The following is a 23,932-nucleotide window of genomic DNA, read 5'->3' as shown; positions in this document are numbered from 1 at the left end:
CAGTCACTTCCAATTCCTGGTTCAGCATTCTTTCTTGATGTATTTGTATCCCGAATTATGAGCCTGACACATTTATTATATATTTCATGACATGCGATAACTACACCAAAAACAACACACATTAACAATGCTAATGAAAGACACACATTTCATTCATAGCACTAACCAAACACTACCGAATAACTCAGCACAAGGTGTAATTCAGTATCATACTTATAGTTATCATATTTACAGAGATCATCTTACATTAAATAAGCTTTTCACTACACTGCGTGAAACTGAAATTTTTAAGGTTGCAATTCATAGTTGGAACTGGGTCACTACATTCACATATATAAATACTTCATGCAGTGCTGTGGCATAGCACAATGGTTGGTAGATTAATTTAATGTGTAGCATGTCGTAGGTTTGAATCTCATCAATGTAGCAAAATTTTTATTTCTAAATCTAACCAAATGAGTGTGATTATTATTTTCATTCAATTATTTGGTTTAAATGTATTTTTTTTATTTTTAATACTTTGCTGCATCATTTTTCATCATTGTTTTGACTGTTCTATTAGGTCTTATTTTTCGTCCTGTCATTATTTCTTCATTTGGAATCTGCCTCAGTCATCCATAATCCACGACTAAGGGCCCACACGGACTGTTCACTGGTTTCTAACATGGCAGCATGTGCAGCTAGTGTAAGGATAGTTACAGGTAACAAATGACACGGAGAAATTTCAATTTGCTTTCAGCCCTGAAATTGAGTTTTTGTTGTCTTGAGTTTACCCTTAAGGGTTAGCTTTAATCGCCATGAACAAAGCGATAATGATATTAGTACTGCTGCAGACTGTTGACCACAATTTTCTCAGCTGGGTTAGTACACAAGTTTACAGTCAGGGATACAAAACGGGTTGTCTGCCCCACTTCAGTCACTGGTCACTTTAAATCAATAGTCGACAGAGTATCCAACATTTCTGACATACTTTGCACCAGCCACTAGAAAAATTGCTCTGTGTTAAACATTTAACATAATTTGTGAAGTGAGCCGCTTGTTTGTTGTCACCTGTAACCAAACGGTAGCTGGTAGCCAATGTGGCAGCATTGTTGCAGCAAGTCATTGATGTCAACTATCAAGTAATTTTATTCAGACTATTGTAGTGAGACAGGGTACCTTCTGCCATGCACCATATGGTGGCTAGCGGAGTATGTATGTAGATGTGGAATCAGTCTTTCCTTCTCATCCCATCTGGAAAGTCTCCCCTGATCTGCAGTTCTGGGTAACTTTCTCAAAATCTACCCTTTTTCCTAGACCTATCCTTCACCCCTCTTCCTTCCACTTCCACCCTTCTGCCTGAAGAATGAGCTACTGGCTCTGAAAGCTCGCCTAATTATAATCTTCTCTTATGTGAGTGTTCTGCCGCCACTTAGCGAGTAGATTGTTTATCTATCCAATTCAATTATCATGTAATCAAAAGCTGCATTTAACACACCAAGTCTCTTTTACCAATCATTTTTAATATGTCCTACAGAATGTACTGTCTATCCTGTCCTTTTTTGAGATTACTGTTTTGCTGTACTTTTCTACAGGCATCATCTTACTTATTAGGAGACAGTTCATTCATGTTGTTGTTGCTGCGGTCTTCAGTCCTGAGACTGGTTTGATGCAGCTCTCCATGCTACTCTATCCTGTGCAAGCTTCTTCATCTCCCAGTACCTCCTGCAACCTACATCCTTCTGAATCTGCTTAGTGTATTCATCTCTTGGTCTCCCTCTACGATTTTTACCCTCCACGCTGCCCTCCAATGCTAAATTTGTGATCCCTTGACGCCTCAAAACATGTCCTACCAACCGATCTCTTCTTCTAGTCAAGTTGTAGAGCTGCATGTCCTCGGGAAAAATTATGGCTGTAGTTTCCCCTTGCTTTCAGCCGTTCGCAGTACCAGCACAGCAAGGCCGTTGTGGTTAATGTTACAAGGCCAGATCAGTCAATCATCCAGACTGTTGCCCCTGCAACTACTGAAAAGGCTGCTGCCCCTCTTCAGGAACCACATGTTTGTCTGGCCTCTCAACAGATACCCCTCCGTTGTGGTTGCACCTACGGTACGGCCATCTGTATCGCTGAGGCACGCAAGCCTCCCCACCAACGGCAAGGTCCATGGTTCATGGGGGGAGTTCCTTCATAGTCAACAGTTAAGGAATGGGTGGCTGAATTCATATGTGGCATATGTCTGTAAGATGACTCATGAACAACTTCCTAGAATTACAATCAAATATGAAAATGCTGAGAAAGAACACAGTGTGATATTGCAAGATCAGTAATTAAAAAGATGTGCAAAACAGTTGATGCCGTGGCTGTACCAGAAAGTGAGTGGCATGTCTGTTGAAGCCTGACTACAACCTAATGTGAAAAACAATTTGGGATAATCTGACACACAACTGATTCTATGCACCAATCTGTTCCCGTGGATGAGAGATGACCGAAATGAAACAGCAGTTGCACAAAAATAGCCAAGGTGACTTCATCGGAGAGAAAGAGTGGTCATTGTTTTCTAGGATGCAAAAGGGATTTGTATTTTAGATTAGCTTGCAAGACTGAAACAATACCGCACAAATACTATGCAAGTATTCTGACTCAACTGGATGAAAAAATATGGAGCCAAGACCAAGGGGGAAAAAAAAGTTTATCGTCAGTGAAATGCATATGGTCACAAAGGCACTTTCACAATAGGAAAACTGGGAGTTTCAAGTGTGAAGTCTTCAAATATCTATTCCATTCTCCAATTTTTTCACATTCTGACTTTAGCTTCTTCTTCTTTTCTTTTTGTATGAATGATTCACTTAAGACTACATGTGTCACAGCTCAAAACCATTTTGTGAGTCAACAACTGGATATGTTTTCACTGCTCTGTCTCTTGTAACTCCGTTGGACATGGAGGTAGCAAATGAGGATGTAGGATGTCCATGACATACTGCTGTGCTGTCAGAGTGACCTGAAGTCATATCTGATGCTGCCCCACATGCCCTCTCCCTATGTCGTTGTCATACTCACTGACAACTGTCATCGCGGGTCTTGCAGAATGTGACTCACTGCTGATCACATGACAGGTGCAGGTGTGAAAGGGTTACAATGTGCTCGGCGTACATTACAGCGATTCTCCCATGGGCTCGTCAGACACGGTCAACCGGAAGCTTGCTGACAAGCACGCCGCCCTTACGTTCCCAAGCAGTCCAACATGGGGCCACTACCACATCTGAATGTCTCACAAATCTGCATATTGCATAATTCAATCAGCCTGGCAAATGGAGACACACAATTAGGCCCCTTCAAATTTTGTTACGTGCTGATAATGCTGACTCACAGAAGTACAGGGCATCTGTGTCCTTCACAGGGATCACTCAACATCTTACACTCTTCACATCTCTTATTGCTCCTACCATTCATGGTAACAATCCGAGACGCAAACAAAGCTAATGCAATCTGGTGGCCTTTGTATCCATTTCAGAGAGTTGCGACTCTCATAATTTACCACTGGTATGCACACTCGTGAAACTATGTTGCTTCAGGGAGCTTCCCTTTTTTTTCTTCAAGCAGTTTAGTTCTTTGAATCCATTTTTCTTGTAGCTCAGAATAATTATTTTATTGTGTAGCAAACTTACAGACTAGCATTCTGGCCTGAGCTGTCAGAGTTGGCGGTCATGTGTGTGTGAGGTGTGCTTGCTTGTGTGAATGAATGGTGTGTATTTCTATTTCTTTTTCTGATGAAGGTTGTGGCCAAAAGCTTATGTGTAAGTGTCTTAACTGTGCCTGTCTGCATTTTAACGTGCCATCTTTATGGTAATTAGCACTCTATCTTTTCCTACACTGCTGATATTCCAACCTGGAGTTTCCATTGTTTGAACTTATGGTCTACTGTTTTATGTTGCAGTGCACTTCTACAAGTGTAATACACAAATGTTGCCTTAGGAAAGAGTCACAATAACATCCATGTCTACCGTTTGCTATTTTTTACGAAATAGCATGTCACACTCGAAATTTAACTTAGCCAATGAAATAAGTTTGAAGATTTATTGTGTGTAAAAGACACTATGGCCCACTGTGTGGGAAATGTGGGAAGTTCTGCGCGGAGACGGAGTTATCCACAGACGTGGTAAGTCTGGGGAGCTATACGGGTGTTTAAACATCGCCACCTGCTGGGATGAGGGGCCACTTACTCTGAGGTGGCACTGTGCCAGCAACGAGCTCTACCCATTGATTAGCACCACAGATGACAATGAGCAACCAGCTGCTTCTCTGTGCAGAGATATAAAATTTATTGATTTTGGACGTCGGGTGACAATCTGTCACATGGAGAACAATGTTTACTCTGGCAATTTTAACACTAATCTAGTGTTCTGCAACATATTAATGTGAAATGTTGTCTATGATGTCAAAGAGTGTAAGTTAAACTGATATCTGAGAATTTGTTGTTTTTGTGGCACTATCTGGAAAAAGACCTCTCTTGCAGCTCCAAGCATAAATGTCAAGTGAAGAAGAATAATTAGCACAGCACACTGGAACCGAGTAGGGATCCGGTTTACTGCTCGGCCACTAAATTAGCATATTGTGAGTACACCAGAATAGACGCTGTACACACTTGCATATACTACATACACAAGTACAAGCATCGATCAAGCTACTGTGAAACTGCACTCTGTGTGACTCATCACTACATCAGAATACTGTAAATGTGGTGATTCCAATTTCTTAAGGTCTCTTCCTGTTTGTTTTCATCAGTTGGATCTTATTTTTCAAGTATGTGGGAATCCAATGAGCTGCCTGTTTGGATACATTCTTTCTGTATGTCCCACAAGTTGGATTCTTTGGAGACACATTGTAACAAGAGTTTTTAGGAATTTGCCTGGAGATTTCACGCTGGGTTCTGTGTGATGTGTTCCATCTTTTATTCTTCGACCTAAGATTTTTACTACAATTTTACATTCTTCTAATTCAGTTTGCTGTTTTCATGTCTTGTGTTGGACAAAGAGTCTATCTCATGCATAAAGAAATTCTAATTTGATCACTGTTGCACAATGTTAGATTTTAGAGTTCCAGGAAAAATACTTTTAGTTAACTGAGAGACTGTTTGTATTTTCTGAAGTCTGGATTCTATGGCCTTCTTTTCATTATGATGTTCAGTGGTCTTTTTCACCTAATTATTTAAACTCTTTAACACCAAATACTATGTCGTTGCCTATATAAGTTCAACTAGTGCCATTTTGGTATCAGCCAAGAATTTTTTCTCCAGATGAAATTAGTAGTCCAATTTTCCTAGCTTGCTCCCTTAATATTTCAAATTGCTTTAGCACATCAGTGATGTTTTTGTCAATTAGTATTATGTCATCGGTATAGGTTACACAATATAATTCTATCTTTAAGTTTATGTTCTAGTCAGTGTAATAGTGCACCTGCTCTTCTCCATTACCTTACAATTTTCTTAGGGGCATAGTTGAATAGCAATGTGATATGCCATCCCATTTTCATATTCTTATGTCTGTCTTAAATTACACTGCTTGAAAGAAAGTGAGACACTCAGAAGGTGGGGAGAAAACAAATTGAAACATAGCGAATTTAGAGGGTATGTGATGTTATTTCAGTGATAACAAAACAGAGTCAAATTTACACAGAACTTATCAGTTTGAGCCCACTTATCAATACAGCAATGCACCCTGTCTGCCCTGGACAGTGCGGGAGGATGTCGTAAAGCTGCTGCATACCCTCCTGAGAAAGGTGATCCACAACTGTTGTAACTGGACATTGCAATCATGGATACAGGCAGTGGGATGGAGTTGACGTCCATGTTGGTCCCATAATGTTCTATCGGGGACAGATATGGGGATTTTGCTGGCCACAGGAGTATATCAACATCACGCAGACAATTTAAAGAGACACATACTACATGTGGACCAGCACTGGCCTGTTGAAAAATAGCACCACAATACTATTACACACTGCTGTACCATCAGAGTTCCCTTGGCCATTACAAGCCGTGACTTGAAGTCATACCCAATGGCTCCCCACACCATGGGACTCCTTTGTGACCCCCCCCCCCCAAAATGTGGAAGAATGGGACCTCTCCCCATCTCCCCGGGTCACTGTCAAACTTCTCCACGATAGTCATTTGGAGCAGTGCAGGACTGGGACTCATTAGTGAACATAATGTGACACCATTCATTAGCAGTCTGTACTTCTCGATCATGGCACCACTTCACATGCAGTCATTTGCTTGGGTGTTAATGGCAGCCTATGCGCAGGACGGCAATTGCATAGTCTGGCTGCTCCTAGCTGTATGACACAGCATGTTGCAAGGAGTCTATTACAGTGAACTCCTGTTTATCCGAAATGATCGGGACGGTGGCCGGTTCCGATAACAAAAATTTCAGATAAATCAAAGTCCCCCTGTTTTCACATGTGAACACTCCAAATTGCGTCAATATTGTGAAATACAATCGTAAAACGTGCATAGGGTATGTAAAACGTTACTGATACGGTTGCAAATAACCCTGCACTTTTTTACTGAAAAATTGTGTTGACATGTTAAAAAGGCACCAAACTATGATTGAAAACTCGAAGTTTTTAAATGCTGTATAACAAAGCTCGTTTATTTTGCATTCTTACAGAAAAAAATCTCCCTTATTTGGCAGCAGGAAAAAACAGGAGTTTTAATTTTATTACCTGCTCTTTTGAATAAAAAATAAACTACTGAACAAAATTATGAAACAAACCTAGAGATTACTCAAAGGAACGAAAAGTCTGTCTAGAGGAACTTTCAAGAAATTTAAAAAAATAACTTTTTAAGTTATGGACATAGAAGTTCTAGGATGATTCATTACAGTTTATTTTTTTGTAACGAATTCACAAATGTCTTTTTTTTTGTTTTTTTGCTTGAGAAACTATTGCTGCAACAATACATCTCCAACGTTGAAATCAAACTATTTCAGGATAAATCGTCTCCTCCTGTTGGCTGATGTACTCCAGGACAGTTTGGATCACTTCGTAACAGAGTGTGTGAGGAATATTTTTCTCTGATTCATCATCAGAAACATAGTCTTCTAACGCTTTATGATCGGTCACAATTTGGACGATTTCATCCTCAGTCACATGAAAAAATGCCATTTTCCATCCACTCTTCAATGTCTTCGAAGTGTGTGTCTTTACAACCAGCTTCTCCAGTAAATTCACCAAAATTATGTCAGCTTGAGTTTCGGTGTTGCCTCCTCCTTCCCACCACTTAGGTTACCTTACGATCTAAGAGTTTTTTCCAAGACCTAACAAGAGGAACTGGAGGAATTAGATTCCAAGCTTCAGCAATCAATGAATGACACTTAAAACATCGATTTTTTTAAGAGCTTCCACAAAATCATCTGCAGCATCAATCACACCTATTAAGTATTCCAGCATCTTGCATCTGTAATGTTTTTCCATCGCCTCAAGAATACCTTGGTCCATCGGTTGACATAGAGATGTGACATTTTGTGGGAGAAATACAACTTTGATATCCCCATCTTGCAGATCACCTGGGTGATAAGGTGCACTGTGCACAAGAAGTAGCGCTTTTCAAGGAAGTTCATTTCCTTCCATGTAATTTACTACAGCTGGAACAAACTCTGCCTGGAACCACTCTCTGAAGATGGCACTGTTCATACATGCCTTAAGACTGATTCGTGTACCTCAGTGGCAAAGCTGGTTGGTTGGTGTCTAAATGCTCTTGGTGTTTTGGATTTGCCAATTAAAGTAAGACACAGTTTATGATTGCCAGTGGCATTACTGCAAGTGAGGACAGTAAATCTTTCTTTGATTTTCTTGTATCCGGAAGCCATTTCTTCTTCTTTAGAGGCAAGGGTTTTCGTTGGCAGCATTTTGTAATTCAACTCAGTTTCACCACATTTGTAAAGTTGATTGCCAGTATAACCTCCTCTGTCAATGATTGTGTGCAGTCTCTTCTTAAAATCAGCGTAGCAGCTTCATCCCCAGATAATGATTTGGCACTGATGGCAATTTCATGAATGCCATGCCGCTTCTTGAAACGATCCTGCCAGCCACTACTTCCGAGGAATTCTTGCTTCTTTTCTTCAATCAGCTCATCAGCTCATTTTGACAAAGTAGAGGACCTGAAACTCTTTTTCCAACAAGATCACATTCGTTTTATGTTTCGTGGCCGTAGTCACGTTCAGTGTTCTTTTTACAGACACTCGACTGAATCCTTTATGGTTTTTGGCCCCTTTTATCTCTGGACACTTTAAGGCACATAGTGGGAGCACAAAACCTCAAACCAGAAACACACAGATGCACAACTTGACAACACTCGAGATGCACTAGACAAACTTTTGATTTTTGAAACCAGGCTGTGGCAGCCATCAAATGAAAGCATTCGATACATTTATGCCATTTCCTCTGTTCTACCCAAGCCCACGTGGCACCACAACAGGGTGTTGTACGTTCACTGTTAAACACTCAGCTTTGATGTACCGACAACAAGTGGAAAGTGTTAGGCGGCGCACTCTAATTGTCGGTTTCGACAGGGCTACGTTGCACTGCATAGAACAATACTGTATGTACTGCACTTCCAAGGAGTTCCAATAGATGGCAGTGGCATGAAACCATGCAATACGAATAAGAAACACACTAGAGCTTCAACCAACACACGCACGAATTGACGATACTTGGACTTTTGACATGCACCAGTGCACTGATTAGCAGTAGATTGCCAAAAAACACCAGCAAATGCTTGGCTCCAGGTGCACGCAAATTGAAACTTGTCAAGTGTCAATCTAGCTAGCCAAAAGTGTAGCTGCACGAGAGTTTACTGTACTTGTTCTCAGATGGCAGTCACAGACGTGAACAGATTACAATGTACTCAGTACACTACACAGTGATGCTCCCTTGTAGTGGTCTGATGTAGTCAACTGGAAGATTGATGATGAGTATGCCCTTACTTTCCAACATCAGGCCACTGTCAGATCCAAATACTCCAAAAATACAGATGTTGCAAGGTTTAACCAGGTGACCAAATGGACATCCACAATGAGGTTTCTTTCAAACTCTCATCAGATAATGCTGTCTCACACCAATATGCAGCACCTTCATATCCTCCAGAGTGATGATTCAACATCTGACGCTATTCACATACCTTATATACCACACGATGCTTGCTAAACAGCAATAAAAACAAAGAACACTAATGAATAATGAAGGAAAAGACAGACTGTTACTTACCATAAAGAAGATACCTTAGGCTGCAGATGGGAAGAATTAAAAGACACTTACATAAAGCTTTCAGCCACAGCCTTCATCAGTAAGTAGTAATCTGTCTTTTCCAACATTGTTGATATTCCTACTGGAGTTTCCATTGTTTCAAGGACACTGATGCTTTTCTGTGAGTGTTTCCTTTATGATGTTTTCTGCATTTTAGCTTTTTTTTAAAAAAAGAAAAAAAAAGAAAGGAAGAAAGAAAAAAAAAAAAAGATTTGTTGCTGGAAAACTTATGAAGTCCAATAAAGGAGTTACAACAGCCATATATGGTTATCTGGGGGACCTTGCAGAACCAAATTCTAGGGCTGAAATATACTGTTGACCAATGGGCATTAATCAGAATGAATACTACATAAAAAATTAAATCCAAGTTTACACAAAAAACACAGGTTCTATCACTGTTGCTTTTCGTTCTATTTTGCTCTTATGTTTGCTATGACTTGTTCAGCAGAAATTTTCTTTCTATCTATAGAGTTACATTTGCTGTAATGTATCTTACCTCCATGTTGTTTCTTCTTTCTTCTCACTGCTGCCCCAATCATGGCAAGCAAGTCATCCTCACTGCATTTGCTTTGTATTGCATCTCTGAAACAACAGTTAAAACACCCGTTAAACAGTACCAGGCAATTACCACACAGTGAAATGTTGGTACACTAAAAAGGAAGAAAAACTTTTCAGAAATCTTCAACAGTAATCTTGTAGTCTGCAGTAGGCAACAGCAGGATAACAAACCCACTGGACAAGAATGGGAAAGTCATGATAGAAGTTACTTTTATTTTTATAAATAAACAGGTATCTTACACAAATGCTCAAGAGTATACATAGGATCTCGGGCTGAAGAGGTGGTGCAGAAACTGACATTAGTTTTGTTGAAGAGGGAGTAGTGGAACACAGCACAATTTCTTGCAAAATGAAGCCAAATTTATTGATAAACTGTTAATTAATTGCCAAGCTCACTAATGTGACCATTTTACAACAGGTACTTACTGCTTGGAGTATATGTGACTTTTCAGGCTTGCCTGATAGATCTGTTGCAAAAACACTTTGGGTTCCCCACCAGATAACATTATGCAAGTCCCTCCCTCAATATTTCAGTGACGCAACGTTTTGGCATCTTCAGGTGGTGGTGATTTCCACCATCACTGCTGCAAGATGCAACTGGCAATTTCCACATGACAGCTTTGAAATTTATCATGTGGATGACTATGACCATCATATTTAGAATTCAGAGGATTTCATAGAATACCTGAAGATGCTTAAACTAGAACTTTCAGATCTTTTAGTTAGCTCAAATGTTATATCATTACTTACAAAAGTGCCCTACAGCCCTCATTAGAGGTTATTAGCAGCAAGTTTGAGAAAGAAATTGTGGTGCTGTTTAAACATGTGCATACCTCATCCTATTTCTTATGTAACACCAACTACTTTGATCAAGTGGACAGTGTTCCCATGGGAGATCCTCTATTTCCCTTAGTAAATATCCAACATTCCTCCTTCTGGCAGAATGCTGAAGAGACATTTGTGGTGTGGCCCACATAATACAGACACTACCTATGTCCCTGCAGCATTTGCACTCGGTCCATCTGAATATTCAGTTCACTGTGGAAGTACAAAAAGACAGCAGCTTACCATTCCTGGATGTCACAGTTAGAAGAAAACTGACACAACACTGGGGCATAGTCTCTACTGCAAACTGATACACGCAGAGTTATATTTGCGGTCCAAAAGCTGCCATCACCCTGCACAATGTGGTAGTGTCTTACACTCCCTGGCACATAGAGCACACGTGATCTCAGATACCAACAGTCTGCCTGGTGAACTGTAACACCTAAGAACAGTGTTCCAGCAGAATGTTTATTCTTGTAAACAGATTTGCAATGTGTTCTGAGCAAAGCAAGTTCAGTGTAGGGATGTAAATGAAGATACTTAGACAAGCACTGCAAATGGCTTTCCTACCATATTTCAGTGGCATGTTTTCAAAAATAGAAAGAATCACTAAGAGAAACAGAATCAAGTGTGTTTTTCGTCTACCAGCAAAACTAAGGAATTGTTTGTGTTCAGTTAAAGACAATCTTGACCTTAGAAAACACAGATCATATATAAGATCTGATGCCATTATGGGAAATCTTATATAGGGCAGACACCTCACATTGTGCAAGAACACTGTGTTCAACAGCGCTGACAAAAATGCCACCCAGTAAATTAGTGGTAGCAGAGCACTGCCTGAATACAGGGCACCACACGTTTCCCAAGAGGACTGAAATTTTATCCTCAGCATCATCACTCTAGGATTGTGTTTTTAAGAATGAGGCATGTATCCATACGGTGGGCAATCTTACCAACAGGAATATGGAATTTTGACTAAGCACTGCCCAGAATCCAGCACTGACTGCCATGAAATTAAAACAGTAGAAACCAGATCCTCCGATGTATGACCTGATGCAGCATCTTGCAGAGGGTTAATTCAGCTTTTAACCACATGAGTGTCCAGAAGTGCAGTCATTGCCCACAACACATAAGCAGAAGGCTACTATGAATGGCATTTCCATCCAACTGGGAGTGCCTGTCCACACATTCGTACTCCTGCTTCTAGCCTGACAAATTTCAATTCTGCTGTGCAAATATCACCAGTCACATCTTGCAGCAGTGATGACAGGACCCACCACTACCTGAAGATGACGAACAGTTGAGTTGGTGAAATATTGTGAGGCTTGCACAAAGTTATTCAGTGGCAAATCTGAGAAGATTTGTATACATTATTTTGCTGTGACGCAGGTAATATGCAGCAAAATGTGATAATTTTCTGCATTTGCCTTTCTGTACATTTCAAAATACCCCAAAAATTGGTGAGAAACACTGAACATATGACATAACCAGATGACATACCCCACAGCATGTGCAGCAGTCGGGGTTGAGTGTAAAGGAATGATTGAGCAGTGCAATACTTTCATTTGAGCAAACAGAGCAAATTTCGAAAACATTTTGTAAATATGATCTGTTGTAAATGTAGATGTTACAAAATTATTGTCCCTGCTGTAATCAAGCAAAAGCAGTTCTGATTTTGTGTTTTTTGCTTCTGTCCTCTTTTTGTTTACAGACATTAGTTAGTAAAGAAAACATAGGTCATTTAATGGCAATTATGCTATTCTGAAGTTTATACTCATCTACTTTTTATGCAATACGGTAGGTTTTCATTGTACTGTACTTTGCAAGAAATCAAGGAAACTGCAAGATCGATAAATAAAATAATAAACTTCAATATAAATACATAATTGTTTAACACAATGAAAAAATACTGCCTGCCAGATGCAAGACTCAAATCCTGAACGCCATCACTAAAGTCGCACATGTGTGTCCGTAGCCACAATGATATGAATACTTGACTTGGGTTGGGATGATCAAGTGTGACAGACCGAGAGGCTCTACCACTGCAAGCATGGCAAGGTACATCATCTGGTGACATTTATCATTCACTTTTGACACATTTCCCAAAATTTGTATCGTATCTAACATTTGTGATCCCATGTGTCTCGTATTAAATTACTTGTCTCAGGGTCATCTACAGTGCTTTGGAGGTTTTTAAATGTTAATACGCATCACCCTGTCTGTGTGTGTGTGTGTGTGTGTGTGTGTGTGTGTGTGTGTGTGTGTGTGTGTGTTTATATATATGAAAGAAATACTAACAAAGAGATAGAGGGCCTGGCCAGTACTTACCTCAGCTCAGTACAGCCGATACATACACAAAACAGAACAGAAAATTGACGTATCCTAGCTTTCGGAACTTCGTTCCTTCATCAGGGAGGAGAGAGGGGAAAAAAGGGGAAGAAGGGAAAGTGGATTCAGTTATTCACAACCCAGGTTATGAAGCAACAGGGGAAAGGTAAACAGGGAGGGTAGCAAAGATGGAGGCATGGATGTCAGAGGGAAGCCAAAGATATTCTACTGTAATTACTGTGCCAGCTTCAAACCAAGGAGGATGAATACAGAAGTAAAGAGGTACATAGTATAAAGATAAATGCAACTATGTAGGATGAAAAGATGCATGAATGGCTAAAGAGGAAAGGGAAAGAGGAGAAGCCTAAAGAGTAAATGGGAGTGACGTTGGTTAACATAGGTTCAGTCCAGGGGGATGGCGGGATGAAAGGATGTGTTGGAGTGTAAGTTCCCATCTCCGCAGTTCCGAGGTACTGGTGTTGGGTGGGAGAAGCCAAATGGCACATATGGTGTAGCAGGTTCCTAGGTCCCTAGAATTATGCTGGAGGGCATGCTCCGCTACTGGGTATTGGACATCTCCTAGGCGGACAGTTCGTCTGTGCCCATTCATGCGCTCAGCCAGTTTAGTTGTTGTCATACCAATGTAAAAGGCTGTGCAGTGCAGGCATGTCAGCTGATAAATGACGTGTTGTCTCACATGTGGCCCTGCCTTGAGTTGTGTATGTTTTACCAGTAGCGGGGCTGGAGTAGTTGGTTGTGGGGGGATGCATGGGGCAGGTTTTGCATCGGGGTCGGTTACAGGGGTAGGAACCGCTGGGTAGAGAAGGTGGTCTGGGAATATTTTAGGGTTTGACAAGGATGATACGGAGGTTAGGGGGGCGGCAAAAGGCAACTCTGGGTGGTGTGGGGAGAATATTGTCAAGGGATGATCTCATTTCAGGGCTTGACTTGAGAAAGTCATATCCCTGGTGGAGTAATTAGTTGATGTATTCAAGGCCAGGATAATATTGGGTGACAAGGGGGATGCTTTTGTGTGGTCTGGGGGTAGTAACATTGTTGTTGGGTGGGGAGGAATGTATTGCTTGGGAGATCTGTTTGTGGGCAAGGTCTGCAGGATAGTTGTGGGAGAGGAAAGCATTGATATATAATATAATACAGGGAAACATTCCAAATGGGAAAAATATATCTAAAAACAAAGATGATGTAACTTACCAAACGAAAGCGTTGGTATGTTGATAGACACACAAACAAACACACACACAAAATTCAAGCTTTTGCAACCCACAGTTGCTTCATCAGGAAAGAAGGAAGGAGAGGGAAAGACGAAAGGATGTGGGTTTTAAGGGAGAGGGTAAGGAGTCATTCCAATCCTGGAAGTGGAAAGACTTACCTTAGGGGGGAAAAAGGACAGGTATACACTCGCGCGCACACACACACACACACACACACACACACACACACACACACACACACACCCACACACACATATATCCATCTGCACATATACAGACACAAGCAGGGTATATGTGTGGATGGATGTGTCTGTGTGTGTGTGTGTGTGTGTGTGTGTGTGTGTGGCATACTGATCTGAACTATGCAGCCTTCAAATGGAAGTTTTTTGATCACTCCTTATTTTGCTCCCTGCCACCTTGGCAATATGTACCGCAAATCATCAGACAGACGACCTTCCTGCATGCTTCGTGTTGTGTCTAGACAAGACAGCCTAGACACAATGAGAGGAAGCCGAAAGGCACACTCTAAGTTAAAAAAGGAGGGCGTGAGGTCTGAAACAGGATACGTAATGAATGCTATAAAGAAAAGTACGTAGCTTCTGGAATACTTAACTTTAGTCCATCCTTTTGGTACATCTGGAGATTGTGGTGATACAAGTGAGACTCTTTAGATACATGCAATGTTACTAATGGCGCCTTGCTAGGTCGTAGCCATTGACTTAGCTGAAGGCTATTCTAACTATCGGCTTGGCTAATGTGCAATGCTTGGTCCATGTCGTCGCTAGCAAAGTCGTCCATACCACTGGGGTGAGTGCTAGTCCGTATCTCGAGACCTGCCTTGATTTGGCGCTCGGTCTGCAATCACACAGTGGCAACACGCGGGTCCGACATGTACTAATGGACCGCGGCCGATTTAAAGCTACCACCTAGCAAGTGTGGTGTCTGGCGGTGACACCACATTCTTCCCCCGCAAATCGGCGAACGGTTGTGTTATAAGGCTTCCGCCCGCCGTGGGGAGAACCCCATGTTGACGTATGCGATGAGGTGGGGAGTCTAACAACAGGCGAGGCTGTGCCACCCGCACCCGGCCATTCAGTCCAAGGGGAGCTAGGAAACACCTGAAAACCTAGTCCAGGGTGCACGTCAACATGCGGTGTATGCGCCCGTAAAGAGACAGGAGGGGCCGAAGGGTCGACCTCCATTGCGTCGGGGTACCCGGCGCGCGAAGACGCCATGTGGTCCGGAGCGAGCAAGAGTTCCATGGCGGAGGACAGCTGGTCACGGGAAGCGATCGGTGGCATGTGACCCAGGGAGGCGCTTGGCGGCTGCAGCGAAGCATCCACTGCGGGCGGCGCCGGCGCCGGCGGCGGAGGCGGCAGCGGCGCGTCGCCATGGGGCAAAATGGAAGGCATCATCGGTAACACCTGGGGATGAGGCGAGCCAGTAGATGGGTCCCCAGGGCGCTGACCGGACGGCACCGTCACTGAAAGCAGACGGGGAGCGGCACAACCCGTGCTACGACAGAGGCGCAGCTGATTGAGATGCCGACGCACCTCACCAGAGGCCCCCAAAACCACATACATCGCGCGGCCGAGGCAGCGAAGAATGCGCCCTGCGAGCCAACGCCATGAACCTCGATAGTTGCGATAAAATACGTCATCGGCTGGAGCAAAAGCAGAAGTCTGCCGCTGCACAGGAACCTGATGTGGCGGGTGCAGCAAAGACATCAAGGTTCGATGAGGACGACCGTGGAGCAACTCAGCCGGCGAGCGACCATCTCGGGACTGAGAGCGATACGAAGACAAAAAGAGCAACAACGCGTCCTCCCGAGAATGCGACTCTTTCAACTTCAACATCTGTGACTTGAAAGTCCGGACCAATCGTTCAGCGGCACCGTTTGACTGAGGTGAAAACGGCGTGGATGTCAGATGTTGAATACCATTGGCCTGGCAGAAAGACTGAAATTCTGCGGACATGAATTGTGGGCCATTGTCGGAAACAATAGTCTGCGGAAGACCTTCAATGCAAAAGATAGCAGACAACGCTTGGATGGTGGCAGTTGACATTGTGGAAGACATCCGGACAACAAAAGGAAAATTACTGAAGGCATCTACCAGAACAAACCACCGAGCATTCCAGAATGTACAAGCAAAATCGATGTGCAAGCGTTGCCAAGGGGAAGTGGCTTTTGGGCATGCAAAGACTTTCCGCGGCGGTGCGGATTGTTGTTCGGCACACGCCATGCAAGAAGAACACATATTCGTAATCGCAGCATTGATTCCGAACCAAGTACAGTGCTGACGAGCAAGTTGTTTCGTTCGCACTATACCTCAATGTCCTTGGTGAAGAAGCCGTAAAACAGAGGACTGTAACGAACGTGGGACCACGACTCTGGACTGATCATTATCAGAACGCAACAACAAAACACCACGTCGTACAAAAAGTCTCTCCTTGTGAGCAAAAAATCGGCGAACCAACGGATCCTCGATCCGAGACTTTGACAAAGGCCATTGCGTAGCAACAAAACGCAAAACGGTAGCAAGGACCAGGTCAGCAGTTGTGGCTGTAGCTACACGACGAAAATCAATCGGAAACGAGTCGACCACGTCATCGGTTTCCGAATCAATGAACATGCAAGCAAGTTCGGAAGAATCGAATGCTCTATCCTCAGCAACAGGCAAATGGGACAATGCATCGGCGTTTCCGTGCTTAGCAGTGGACCGATACAAGATATCGTAGCAGTACTGCGAGAGGAAATAGACCAGCGAATGAATTTCTGCGCTGTACGCGGAGGTACAGGCTTGTTCGGATGAAAAAGCAACGTCAAAGGTTTGTGGTCTGTGATGATGATAAAGTGACGACCATACAAGAAATCATGGAACTTAGTAACACCAAACACGAGAGCCAAAGCTTCTTTCTCTATCTGGGAATAATTTCTTTGCGCAGACGAGAGCAATTTGGGCGCAAAGGCAATATGGCGATTATGCGACCCATCTTTGTGCGCAAGCACAGCACCGATCCCGAAATCCGATGCATCTACCATCAACAAAAGGGGTTTCTGGGGATTGAATGGCGTAAGGCAAGTATTAGAAAGCAACGCCGATTTCAACTGGCGAAAGGCGCGTTCGCATTCCGTCGTCCAGACGAACGGAACACCCTTATGGCGTAAGCTATGAAGCGGAGCTGAAATGGAAGAGGCATTGCGCAGAAAGCGATGATAATAGTTAATTTTACCCAACACATTCTGTACTTGCTTCAAATTCTGCGGCGAAGGCAAGTCTTGTATGGCACGGAGGTGCTCTGGACTCAGATGTATGCCTTGGGCATTGATGACATGTCCCAGGTATGGTAAGTCACGAGCAAAAAACACACATTTGTCCTTCTGCAACCGAAGACCATTTTGTCGCAATACCTGAAATAATGTTCGTAGGTGTGCTAAATGCTCGTCTGCTGTCTTTCCGGAGATCACAATATCGTCCAGATAGTTCGCAGCAGTAGGGACCGACGCACAAACAGTTTGTAAATATTGCTGAAACAATGCAGGGGCGGATGCACACCCGAATGGCAGTCTTTTGAATCGGTACAAACCAAGATGCGTGTTAGCCACCAAGACGCGCTGGGATTCTTCGTCCACTGGTATTTGCAAGTACGCATCTGCGAGGTCCAACTTTGAAAAATATTTACCCAGGCACAGTTTGTCAAAAAGATCTTCCAGGCGGGGTGATGGAAAAGTTGCAATCACTAGTTGTGGATTCACAGTGGCCTTGAAGTCCACACAAAGTCTCAGTTTTCCGGAAGGTTTGGGCAAAATTACTAATGGTGAGGCCCAGAGAGAAGCCTGCACACGTTCAATTACACCTTGTGATTCTAAATCGTGTAATGTTCTTGTGACCTCATCATGCAATGCGTGAGGAACATTGCGCGCTCTGAAAAATTTCAGTTGCCCGTTGACTTTCAGTTCCAAATGTGCTTCATAGTTTTTAGTGCAACCTAAGCCCGGTGCAAAAATGTCTGCAAATTCTTCACACAGGCGAGAAACACTGTCTGAAGGCACAGTCTGATTCACTGATATGACCTGATTTACTATAGACATGTTAAACAACTGAAATAAATCGAAACCAAACAAGTTCACTGCAGTAGAAGAACGAAGAACGTAAAATGACACGAGTTTTGTATGTCCCTTGTATGTTGCAAGAAGGCTGCACTGTCCTAACACAGGGATATTCTGACCTGAATAACTATTTAACTTAACATTTGCGGCACGCATCGGAGGCTTGCCCAGTTGTTTGTACGTGTCGTGATTGAGCAATGAAACTGCAGCTCTGGTATCAAGCTGGAATGGCATGACCATTCCATTAAAGTCCAAATCTACAAAAAGTTTATTGTCCTGCTGACGACAAGAGTGACTGTCTCGTGCAATTTGAACTGATACAGGTACAGCATCACTTGCTAATTTACGTGATTTCCGGCGACGTCGACGCACACTTTGTGTGGGACGAACACTGTCACTGTTTGAGAAAGTGGCACTGGACGGGGTGGAATTCACTACATGAATGTCCATGGGCGAAGGTCCACGAGCCTGAGTGTCCTTGGTTTGATTCCGGCGCGAAGCAAAAGGCCTGGAATGGTTGTGATTGTCTGAGCTGAGCTTTTTCTGGCAAACACTTTTAACATGTCCTTTCTTATTACAGAAAAAGCAAATAGCTTGGCGTGACAGGCAATTTTCACGCGAATGTCTAGTAGCACACCGCGGGCATGATTTCACTGCAGTTGTATGCTGTCGCAGCACACCTGGTTTAGAGCGTAGCGGCAGCTGCGTGGACGTGCGCGAGGGCAGTTTACCGGGCCGTGCAGCGCGCCCGGCGGGCCAGTTGATGTTACACACGGCTGGCGAAGTTGCAAATGATTCCTGAGCAAAGTCAACCGTGTCTTGTCTATCTAATATGTCTATCACTTGCTGAAGGGAGGGATTAACTAGTTTCAAAATCTGTTCCAGTATACGAACATCAGAAACATTCTGTGCAATTTCATCACGGACCATTGTATCTGAATAAGGGAGTCCACATTCACACTCAAAAGCACAATCCCTTGTAAGGCCTTGCAACGTTGCAACCCACTCCCTATTAGTTTGACCGGCCGTACGTTTTGTACGAAAGAACGTATACCTTTTTGCAACTACATTAACTGTTTCCTTGAAATAGGCATCTAAAGCAGACAAAAGTTCTTCGTAGGACAGAGTTGCTACGTCGCGTCGGGGAAATAATTTCACTATCACACGGTACGTTTGCACCCCTACACACGCCAATAAATGAGGCTGCCACTCGTTACCTTGAATTCTGTAGGCGGCGAGATGAAATCCAAACTGGCGTGACCACTCCGTCCATGTTTCCTTAGCTGGGTCAAACGGCCTAAAAGGAGGTGCATCTGCGAGTTGTGGCTGCGGTAGTGGTAGAGCGGCGGCTGCCGCATCGTTGTGCAGTGCACGTTGACCCTGGACGAGCTGTCCAAGGGCATACAATAACACCTGCGTCTGCTAATTCTGCAAGCGATAAAATTCGGACAGTACATCTGGCGAAGCCATGACACAAGTAAATGTAAGCAATTAGAAAGAACAAGACCCTTTCCGTTGACTCATCGCCAAAAATTGTTGTGTCTAGACAAGACAGCCTAGACACAATGAGAGGAAGCCGAAAGGCACGCGCTAAGTTAAAAAAGGAGGGCGTGAGGTCTGAAACAGGATACGTAATGAATGCTTGTGTGTTGTGCCTGGTGCAACTTTGTTTTCTTTATGGTAAATAGTGATCTATCTTTCCCTGCACACACACAGAGAAAAAAAAACTGCCAAGTCCAGCAGCTAGGGGCAAGCTGCTGGAGTTGGCAGTCATATGTGTGTGACATGTGCTTGCCTGTGTGTATGAATGTGTGTGTTTCTCTGTATCTCTTTTGCTGATGAAGGCTGTGGCCGAAAGCTTTGGGTAAGTGCCTTTTGAATTGTGCCTGTCTACAATGTAACATGTCTCCTTTACAGTAAGCAACAATCTATGTTTTTCTATATTTTTCATTTACACAGATGTAATTAACAAATCAGAGTCTATTTATTCCAGAGAAGTGACAGTTTGTTCATGACAGTTCAGCACAAATCTTATTTTTTATATACAACAAGGCTACCTATAAATTATTCTGTGTGCCAGTGTTCATGCTGACTATAGGGATTCACACTGATCATGTGTAATTTGACACCTGGTCCTGTAAACTTACTTCTGCTCAACGTGAAAAATTCTCCAATTCATATTTTGTAATTAACCTTAACATATCAAATAATGCACCCTTCGATATAACTGCTTATTGTCCACTTCCCATCACTCTATTCCCAATGTCAACCAAGCTGACCTCTACTTCTAATCCAAAAACCATGGTTGACTCAATGTTTGCTATTGCAAGCTATTGCTATTGCAACACAAAAGTGCCAGAGGCACCAGTAATGATATACAATTAAGAATACTAGAAAGTAAGGCACACCGGTTAGTACATGCTAAGACAAACACTACAAGTGTCTAAGACACTGCGCTCTCACACAACAAGTATGAGGTCTGAATACATTCCATTTATGATACACTAAACTGTTTCATTGACAGTGGCAATATACATACTCTCTCCCCAATAAACAGAATAGTTGTAACTCAATTGTTCACAAGTGTATATTATGACTCTTGCCACAGCTATGCAGTCAGTATGCCACAGGCGTGCCATAGAAAGGGATCAGGTTCAATTCCTTGTAGAGCCGGGAAATTCTGCTCGGTGGACAGACTGGAATAGGGTACACTCTGCTTGTAGTTTCAGCTGAGGAGATACTCAAGTGAGAAGTAGTGTCTTCAACTTCTGGAAGTTAATAACAGCCTGGAGAGTTGTATACTGACCCCCTAACTCTCCATAGATTTATAGTAGAGGACATCTCTCGAAGAGCATTGCGTGGTCTTCTGGGCCCAATGCAGAGTTCCTTTATCAGTGTATATTGTAAATCACCACTCGTACACACTCATCAGCACAGTACCATATTGTCTCTTCATGTGGCACATTTTTATTCCCTTGTTTCCAGATCAACATTTTTCCTCTTCTTCTTCTTCTTCTTCTTCACGTGGCAAATTTTTATTCCCTTGTTTCCAGATCAACATTTTTCTTCTTCTTCTTCTTCTTCTTTTTTTTTTTTTTTACTTGTACCACACATATTCCACACGGTTTATGCTCAAGCCTTCAATGATACTGCCCATCCTTCTCTAGTGTGCGAGTTGTCCCTGCTTTCCTGCGTGTTTGTTGGTTTAAACACCCTTGTTTCCAAAGAGAGTGACAGCTTAGATACAGTCTTGTCAACATTTTGTATTTTTATTTAGCAATTATTGTTTGAGCCTTATAGGCGAATGTCACAAGATATTGTCAACCACTGCATTCACTAGATTGGAATGGGGTTCATGGTAACTTATCAATTCATTTTTTAAGTTGCTGTTATCTTTTTCATCCTATCTTGGACTAGCTTTTCCATACTCCCACTCTATTTTACGTAGTCAAACAGTTATCTGCCCTTGCAAACTTGCTCCTTTACTACCAAGTTAACTAATACTGGGCAGCCTAACAGAAGTTCCAATATCCAGTCTTTCACCACAATTCACCTACACACACTTTTCACTCACTGATTTTCTTTTTTCAATGTCATAAATATTTTGCTTTCACAGACTGCTGTGCTTTGAACATAAAATTGTAGGAACATCTGCCTCACATGTCAGTTTTTTTTTTTTATTAAAGAATATGTTCCTTGCTTATTCCTATTTGCTTCTGATACATTTCCATTCTCACTTTTATTTTGTTTTGATCCATTTCTTTTTTCTTTGATAGACAAGTCAAACAACAATGGCAATATGTTGCAGCCCCCTGTGTTTCACCCTACTTACTACGAACTTACTTTTCTTAGCTTCCAATTTTATTAGTCATTTGGTTTTTAAGATACTTAAATTAATTGTTTGACCCCGTATTTTTATATCTTATTTTACCTTGGGTTGATAAAGAATTTCTGGTATGCTCACAAAGAGAGAGCTGATTCTTCCCACCCCCCACCCCCCTTACCTTGTCCTGAAACAAACTTATCGCCAAGTATCTTGCAGTTTTTTTTCCTATTATTAATCTCTTAGCCTAGTCATCAATTTAAAAGTGTCAGTTGTTGGTCCCATTGTCTAATAATTTGTACATTTATACACATGAAGTTCCAATTTTTATTTGGAACACATAGACTCTGATAATCATGAATCACAGTTCAAATAGCTCTGGGCACTATGGGACTTAACATCTGAGCCAAGGCAGGATTCAAACTTGCGACCGTAGCAGTCGCGCAGTTCTGGACTGAAGCGCCTAGAACTGCTCGGAAACGGTGGCTGGCGAATCATAGTTACCATCACATGGACAGAAATACTGTGTTAACTTTATTACAACCTAGGGACATAGCTAAAAATGTCTTTACATAATTTCCAGTCCTGATTACTTTCCTTTAATTTAATCTCACAAATAGGTTAGTGTAACATGATGTTGACAGAGGCAAATTATATATATTCACAAATTATTTAGCTAGAGGTATCTGGTTTGTATGTCTGGGAGGGAGGAGGGTGCAAGCTGAAAACTTCAAGAAAAGATTACTCATTTCATACCTGCTGGATTTAACTGCAGTTTATCTCTTCCATATACCAACCACATACCTAATGTGCATGGCAAACAGTTTGAAAGTATTATTCTATACTCAGCATTTGGAACTATCAGTTCCTTCATGAGAGAGGAAAGAGGGATAAGTTTCTGAAGGTCTCAAAGGTCACTCGGACTCCATGACTAATGTGAGGACAAGAGGAACGAATGTGTCTATAAGAAGTTTTGGAATTTCACCTCCTGAAGGTAAAATACTGATCAGTCTGTCAGTCTTCTAGTAATTTTATGGTTTCCTCGCATGAATTTTCACTTAGACATGATTATTCTATGTTTCATCACTCACCTGAGAGATATCTCTGAATTCCCAAAGAGACACACCTTCAAATTGCCATCAGCTGTTATCCGTAAACGGTTGCACGTGCGACAGAAGTGTTCACTCATTGAGGTAATAAATCCCACACGTCCCTTGAAGCCCGGGACATGGTATGCCTGCAAAAAGAAATTGTAAGAAAATAGCTACTGATGTTGTGAAAATACTATAAATGTGTTGCTCACCAAGTGGAGGAAGGAGAAAATGTGCATTAAGGGGAGTTTGAACGCCATATCCTGACAATGTTAAATTTAGTGACTTAACTTCCCTGTACTTCAGGAACAACTGTAGCCATTGACAAGAAACTTTTACAAGACATTAAACTATATGTTCTGAGTCTTACAATAATTGCATTTCAGCCACTGCTTTTGGAAATACAATTTTTTAATTACACAGTTAAAATTTTGTGTACTTTTTTGTATGTTATTCTAAATAATTTTATTTATACATAACATTATGTTTATCTTTTAGTTCAGAAGACTCAGGATACGTATGTCATTACTCCCTGAAAATTTGAATTCGCTACTTGAAGTAGTTTCTGAGATTTAGGGAAAAATGCAAGAGAAAATGTAAATTTTCAGGAAGAGTTTTTAAAGTTTTAATAGACTTAACTCAATATATGCTTAACATTTTATTTTTAGTCACTCAGAAGCACCCT

The 23,932-nt window shown here is 42.1% G+C and overlaps 1 protein-coding gene across 1 annotated transcript in view; it reads right to left on the bottom strand.

Annotated features, from left to right (window-relative positions):
• Positions 1–23,932, bottom strand: part of LOC126460181 (molybdenum cofactor biosynthesis protein 1-like) — a 95,117-nt gene that overhangs the window by 17,172 nt on the left and 54,013 nt on the right. The window contains exons 5-6 of the mRNA XM_050095906.1: positions 23,248–23,393; positions 9,776–9,861 (exon numbers count right to left, since the gene is read on the bottom strand). Of these exons, the coding sequence (XP_049951863.1) occupies positions 9,776–9,861; positions 23,248–23,393 (232 nt within the window). The remainder of the gene's footprint in view (positions 1–9,775; positions 9,862–23,247; positions 23,394–23,932) is intronic.

Source organism: Schistocerca serialis, chromosome 1 (genome assembly GCF_023864345.2).
Source record: "Schistocerca serialis cubense isolate TAMUIC-IGC-003099 chromosome 1, iqSchSeri2.2, whole genome shotgun sequence".
NCBI classification, from domain to species: domain Eukaryota; kingdom Metazoa; phylum Arthropoda; class Insecta; order Orthoptera; family Acrididae; genus Schistocerca; species Schistocerca serialis.
Note: the sequence above shows the minus strand (reverse complement) of the source record. Positions and strands in the feature narration are given on the sequence as shown.